At 44.2% G+C, this 7,117-nt stretch overlaps 1 protein-coding gene across 8 annotated transcripts; it reads right to left on the bottom strand.

Moving 5' to 3' along the window:
- Window positions 1–2,189: 2,189 nt before the first annotated feature.
- Window positions 2,190–6,386, bottom strand: TMEM177 (transmembrane protein 177). 8 transcript variants are annotated; one of them, XM_058028105.1, is made up of 3 exons: window positions 6,341–6,376; window positions 4,525–4,856; window positions 2,190–3,320 (listed from the first exon to the last, which is right to left on the bottom strand). In XM_058028105.1, the coding sequence occupies exon 3, from the start codon at window positions 3,300–3,302 to the stop codon at window positions 2,352–2,354; it is 951 nt and encodes a 316-aa protein (XP_057884088.1). In that variant the 5' UTR covers window positions 3,303–3,320; window positions 4,525–4,856; window positions 6,341–6,376; the 3' UTR covers window positions 2,190–2,351. The 8 variants fall into 8 exon arrangements, with proteins under 8 accessions (XP_057884088.1, XP_057884089.1, XP_057884092.1 ...); XM_058028106.1 differs by having other exon boundaries at window positions 4,525–4,628; window positions 6,341–6,360; XM_058028109.1 differs by lacking the exon at window positions 4,525–4,856 and having other exon boundaries at window positions 6,341–6,386.
- Window positions 6,387–7,117: the final 731 nt, after the last annotated feature.

Genomic DNA, 7,117 nt, shown 5'->3' with positions numbered 1-7,117 from the left:
GAGTACTGTCATGGCCATGTATTTGAGTTGTGCCATTCTTACTTGCCAAATAGCATGGGTGATCTTGCAAACAGCAATTACCTGGCAACACACACACACAAAAATCTTTTCCAGGACAACCTGCACATTCCCAAAGCTCAGGGAAATCTCACAAAGCAGTTGTGATTGCAGTTCCTGTTTTCCCTGTATTGACACTATGACACTGTGCTCAACTGCACAGAGAGGGAAGTGTGTAAGCCCTTGGCAAGAATCTTTGGAAAGAAGGGTCAAGCATCTTGATGCTAGCCAGCCCTTCCTTACCAACACCAATGTGCCACAGCCAGTTCAGAGAAGGGTAAATGGGACACAACATTTAGAGACACATGGAGCCACTGCAAGAGTCAAGTGAAGTGCACAGCTGCAAAACCCATTAGCATCACTGGGGCTTTACACCCCAACAATGTCAAATAACCACACTAGCTGCAGGCATCATGATGAAAAGCAACAGTAAGGAGTGATAAAAGACAAGTAGATTACTTGAATTTAATTTTGTTTAAACTGTTACTTGTAAATCTCCAAGAAGGCCTTGATTTCCTCTCTGCACTCTTTATGTAGCAGCAGCTCCTTCAACCACATGAACTAAATGGGCCAAGTTCTCTCTGAGAATATTTCACAGAGTTTAGATTTGTCTGAAGGAGTAACAGGAGGATGAAATAAACTCACAGACTATATAAATCAGGAATTATATTCCAGTCTTGAGTCACTATGTCACTCTACCAACAAACTTCTCTGATGCCTTATATTGGATTTATCTGGAAGACAAGTAAAAAAAAATTAGCTCAAAGCTTTTAAAGACCCTGCCTAAAAGTAAAGTCTCTTCTTATTCCACAGACTAGGAAACTTTATCACTCTTTCACAAAGGACACAAAAACAATAGCTTTATGCCTTACAGTCAGAAAAACACCAGAGAGACATCTCATGACCTGCTGAGGACAAGTGCAAGCAATAGGTGATGTTTCAGAAGCTCATGGCACAGATTACTTCAGCAAAAACAGACAGCTCACAGACATGGCTTCAGCGATGGAAAGCAACAGCAGTGCTTCAGCAGCCAGAATATCAATTTTATGTCACCATGTGATTCAAAAGGGAAACAGAACTCAGTAATGCTTTGAGCAAACACAGGTGTGACAGATCCTATTGAAGCAGATGAAGAAAGGACAAAGCCAGGGAAGAAAGGACACTCAGCACATCTCTGACTGAGAAAACACAAAATAACAGAAGCTGCTGGTGAGAATGACAACAGAGACGGAGATGAGAACTATGCTGACGTCACCAGGGATTGCTACTGGAACAGCAACAGAAACATAGGAAAGAAGGAACCACAAAGTTGAAAACTATCACCTTGAAAATCAAGGTGAGGCTATAGTGGAAAGCTTACTGCCCATGCACTAAACACTTCTCCAGGAGATTAGTAATCCTGAGCAAAGCTTGGCCTGCCAGACAAAATCTTGTTGAGCCAGGAGAATAATCTCCTTTGGATACAGGAGAGTCATCTCCTTTGGCAACTCTGCATCCAAGACCTCACCAGTTTGTGCACCAAATGCCAGACTCATGTCTCATGCCACCAATAGGTGACACACATTTTTAAATGAAACAAAAAAACTATACCAAAGCAAGCTGAAAAACCTTTTCTCAACATGCTTATCCCACTTGTAAGAAAACAACCCAGGGCTGTCCTGTTACATACTACCACTCCTGGGGAACAGTCACCATGTACTAGACAGAGCAGAACTAGATTTAAGCAAATTGATGCAGGTGCTGGTAATAAACTGTTTGTACTGGTAGGAACTGCAGCATAACTAACATCTCCTACTGAAGAATGGTGACTGCAACATAAGAATATACACAGCACAAGAACTTACACAGAACAGAAACACTCTGTGTCTTGATATTTATGCAACCACATGATACAGACTGCCCATTTTTTAAAATATCTATGTTGTTCCACAGGAGAAAGAGCAAACACCCGAGTTTAAATTATAATGATTCCAAAACCTCTGCTGGACTTGCACCTTGCAATTTGCCAGACTGAAAGGGCAGGAAGGCAAAGCAGCACAGCAGAACTTCCAGATCAGTGTTTGAAAAGTTTCCCTTCTCAGCAGTCTTGTGATTTGAGATGCACACAGAACTGAGCACTTTGGAAGCAAGTCTTTAATATTTTAAGAGAGAATTCTTTATTCAAGAAATGTGCAATAACTCTTTCTGAACTATATGCAAAAATAAACCCCGAAATTCTAATGAAGATACAGAAGGAAAAAAAGAAAAAAGCAGCACAGCAGTATTCCAAAATACATAATTCACAAGTTTAACATTCATGCACTCCCATCAGATGCCTGGAGCTCTCTTAAAACATTAAGAATCAAAGTTCTCCGGTAAGTGTATGGGGTATACTTTAATCTGAACCAGTGCCTTGGGAAAAGGTTACCACTTGGGGCATACATTTTCATCCCTTCTTTGCCCATCAGACCACGAAAAATCCTGTTGCGGGACAAGATTTTATCATAAAACTCAAGGCCACCGCTGGCATAGTCCTTGGACAGCCGGGCTGCCTTGGAGTCGGCCCTGCAGTCCAGGTGATGGGTGATGGCATCAGAAGAGACATAGTAGCAGAGCAGTCCTCCCATGGCAGTGACAAGGTTACAGAGGCCCCGGAGGATCACAGGGCCACGGGATAACCCCAGCAGCAGCTTTAGAGCACTCCCACAGACAACAGTCCCAGCCAAGCAAGTGGGAGCCACAACTGCACTTGCTAAAGGGCTGCCACTCTGCAAGTACACAACTTCTCTGGCAATGGCAAACTTCTGAGCTTTAAGGGAAAATGTGAGAGCTTCCTTCAAAGCCACACCTTCACTGCTCTCCCAGTCTACCTCCTTGCCATTTATTACAACAACGTGGTTGACTATTCCTTTTTTATCCTCAGCTGTGCTATCAAAGTTAGGTGGGATGCCCACCAAACAGCCTTCGGGCAGCCAGGGAATTCCAGCGCTCAGAGGGTGGAAGCTAGAAGCTGCAAAGGCTCTGTAGGAGCCAGTGGACTTCACAGCAGCATCTTGAAGGACATCCTGAAACACAGCACAGAGCTGCTCTGAGAGCTCAGCTGGCTGCCCCTCGGACCAGCACTGGTGCAGCAGTCTGAATGTCTGCTCAGGAAACACATGAGAGGAAAGGTTAGTGCCAAGCAGTCCCATGCAAGAAACGGCCAACACAGCGATCTTGTGCTTCTTGAACCACACTGATGCCTTCCACAGGAACCGCACTGCCATAGTCAAATCCTAACCTGTCTGTAACACAAAACCAGAATTAAAGTGTGCACAGATAGATTTGTCATCTCTCTAGCACTGAAAAACCCCAAACAACCAAAGCAGAAAACATGAGAAGAAGCAGAGCACAATAACCAAAGAAACCATTTTTTACATTAACAAAACACAAAACACCTTTACAGAGGAAGAGACACACAACAATTTTTGAGCCTTGCAACACAGGATGATTGATATGAAGAATTAAATTCTCCCTTTCCTCCAGTAAATCAATTTACCACAATAAAGACAACACTAAAGCCACCACACTTCCTCCTCCCCCAGCAATCAATACACACCCTGTATTTACCCAACACACTTGTCTAGTTCTTGCTACCACAATCCCAGTCCTGCCTTCCCCTATACAGTCTACAGGTACTGAGGTCAGAAAGAGCCAATAATTAGATCAGTCTGTGCCAACCTCCTCTACAGTACAGCTGCAAAAAATTTAATCAGTAACCTGAATACTAAATTCAATAAGCTGGGTTTGACAACAACTTTCCAAACAGGATCACATTTTAATTTGAAAAATTTCAGGAGACAGAATTTTCCTTTAGGAGTTTGTTCTCATGGATAGTCAAGCTCAGTAAAAAAAAAAAAAAAAGAAAAAAAAAAAGGAAAAAAAAAAAACCCAAAAACAAAACAAACCAAAAAACCAAAAAAAAACCCCAAAAAACCAACCAAACAAAAAAACCAAAAAAAAAAAAACTCCAAACAACAACAAAAACCAATCAAAAACCAACAAGAAACAGTATGTGTTTTCTATACGTTTTTTTCTTTTCTTTCAGATTTAAACTTCCAGGCAGTGGTTCTAGCTTACTCAGCAAAAAGGTATTTTCGGAAAATAGCATGCTTTCAAGCAGCTACTTTTAAAAATTTGACTCTGAAATAATTTCTCTGACAAACACTATGTTCAATCTAGTGCAGAAACTGGAAGATAAATTGTTTCAGGGCCTACGACTGTGTTACAACTCTTTAAATAAGCAAATAAAAACTTTCAAACCTGCCAACTCATTCAGTTCAAGAGTCATGCTTCCCTTGGGAAGCATCAGTTCTTTTTATGGTCCAAGCTCTATTACATGCTCTGCCCAGGAAAGCTCCAATTTCCTCTTAAAAAAAAATTCTATTGGGTACAAAATTCCCTGCTTAAAACGATGCTACTGGGAAGGTATAGAAGTGAATTAGGCACCTAAATCCAGCAGAAATCAGTGAAAACTGGGCATCACTCTTTCCATGTGCAGAGTCTCTTCTCTCAGGGCTTTCACATACCAGCTTCACAGAATCTTGCTGCAGCTGTTAAAGACATGAATGTTTCCAGCTGTCCTCACAGGAAGCCGAGGTGGCAGAAGGGAATTGAGCTTTGATACAACAACCAAAGTCTGAGCGTGCAGTGCCATCAAAGGTGGCTCTCAGCCATGCTGCTGGGCTCTGTGTGGCAGCAGCTGAAGCAGGGACACATGCTCTCCTTCCACATGGGCTGAACGAGAACTTCTCACAGAGGGCAGAGTGGACAACTGGGGTCTGTAACATCACCAAACAGCACCACAGGACATGCCAGGATACACCAGTCATGATCAACAGCAAATGAGTGTTAACCACAGGGAAACAAAAAGAGATTAATTTAAAGGTGGTGTTTTAATGATATGTTGTTACTACTCCTTCCTATGAAGATCTTTCAGACTGTAAACCCACCAAGGGGAGAATAATCTTGTTTAATATTTATGCTGCACTAAACACACACTGAGTGCTTAATAAAAACAATGATGTATGTAATCATGCAGTAATTTAATATGTATTTCTTAGTGTAATAACTAGTGGTGTTCTCACATTCTGCTGAAGACAGAGGTGGTGAGTTTTTTGACAATATTATTTAAGAAAAACTTGCTAAAGAGCCAAGACCTTGGATGAAACCAAATTTCAGGAGAAAATCTCTTTGATAGTAGAACTAAAAACCAGAAAATGGTAATACTTAATATCAAACGACCATTTTGAAGTTTATGACCTTTCAGCAAATCTGGTATCTAGATCTGATTGGAAAGGTCATGTCATTTACAGTGCAGGGGAAGCACTTCCAAGGGGATGACTGTGGGGAGCCTATCACTTGACCCTCATGTGAAGCTGAGGAAGGGACTTCACAGGTTTCTCCTGTCAGAGAATGCCCTCCCACTGGAGCTGGCTAACATAGTTTTAAGATTAGAAATGCTTCAAGGAAAAAAAATCCCTGTTCAGCTTACATCCACACCCATGTGGGGAAGGACGGACCACACTGAAAACTCTCCTTTCTTGCACTGCCTAATGAAAACTGCTCCCTTGCATGATCAAATGTGGTTGTGCACATCAAACACAAAAGTAAGCAGGAAATGCCACATTTTTTCTCATAATAGTCAATAGTCAGGAAAATAAAAAGAAAACTGCTCACAATACATTTTAGCATTTATGCTTTCAAACCTTCCTCAGAGGTCAATGCAGATGCTCAGCTCCTGCAGATATCCCACTGCAACCCTAACCGTGCACGGCATCTTTATTTTATTCATACACTTTGTGCAATTTATGTACGAAGAAAGCAACCGGAAACTGCAAGGGAATTTATATGGCCCATATCCTGCTAATTTAATCGTTTAGTAACCATGAAGCCATGCTTACACGGCGGCCTCCCCCACATGCTGAAATACTGACCGCTGACTGCCGTGTCACAGGCACTTAATTCTCACTGAACTCAGAGATCTGGATCAGCTAAAGTTCAGATGGGGGATATCTGGGCGGGTTTGGCCATAACACGTGTGTATTACTGAATTTATTGCTTTAAAATCACACGTAGTCGAGGGGAAAGCCCAGCTTAAAGCACGATCAATCAGGAAACGGGGCGCGGGCCGGAGCCGCCTCCAGGGCTCCGGCTGTCACGAAATTAAAAACACAGAAGAGGAGAGTGATACAAATGCACAGCCCCGAGGCCCCACTGCGGGAACCGCCCGGCTCCCCCCGCCCCGCGGCCGCCCAGCACCTACCGCGGGTCCCGGGCCGAGGCGGGGCTGCGGGCGGAAGGGGCGGGCGGGGGCGCCATGGCGGGCGGGGCTCGGCTCCCCTCACAGCGGCCCGGTGTGGCGGCAGTGACACAGCCCGGGGGTGACCTGGGGCGAGCGCGCAGAGGGGGGATCCGACCCTCTGAACCTGGCCTCGGGGGAGCGCACCGAGGGGAAGGTCCGACCCGCTGCCCCTGCCGGCGAAGAGCAAGAGACACCCACCCTACCCCTCCAAGGGCAGCCGCAGCGTGAGGCGGGGACTGCCGCTCTCCGCCCGCCTCATGACTTAATTCTGTGCTCTAACTCCCAGCGTTCTTCCTGCTTTACATCTGTATTGTTAATACAGCCCTCTCCACTGCAGGGCAGGAGTGCTTGCCGCTAAGGCAGCAAGTGGCAGAGGTGGCATCCGTCGTGTAGGATTTGTTTTATTTCTCATTCCTAATGGTAAAATAACATAGGCAGAGTTTTTTGGTTTTTTTTTTTGTTTGTTTGTTTGTTTTTTTTTTTAATTTGCTTTACAGTTATTGTTTGCTCAAAGCAGATGGCCAGTGTGGTTTCTCAATAAGCCCGTGTGGATTTGATTCACAGCCTGGGCACTCTGAAAGCCCTGGAAAGAGGTGGAATAAGAGGAGGTGTGTGGCAGGGCAGTGCCCTTTGGAAGCGCTGGTACCCGAGGGCTGAGCTCTGCAAAGTCCAGCCTTGCCCCTGGGATGTGCAGTCCTTCCAAAGCCAGAATACATAATAGCTTCTGGCCAGGTTAGG

The sequence above is a fragment of the Melospiza georgiana genome, chromosome 7, assembly GCF_028018845.1.
Source record: "Melospiza georgiana isolate bMelGeo1 chromosome 7, bMelGeo1.pri, whole genome shotgun sequence".
NCBI lineage: Eukaryota > Metazoa > Chordata > Aves > Passeriformes > Passerellidae > Melospiza > Melospiza georgiana.
The sequence above is the reverse complement of the archived record's forward strand: the minus strand, read 5'-3'. Positions and strand labels throughout refer to the sequence as shown.

Bases quoted from the DNA above. Each gene is read 5' to 3' on its own strand.
- TMEM177 (XM_058028109.1), bottom strand. From the start codon at position 3,302: ATGGCAGTGCGGTTCCTGTGGAAGGCATCAGTGTGGTTCAAGAAGCAC.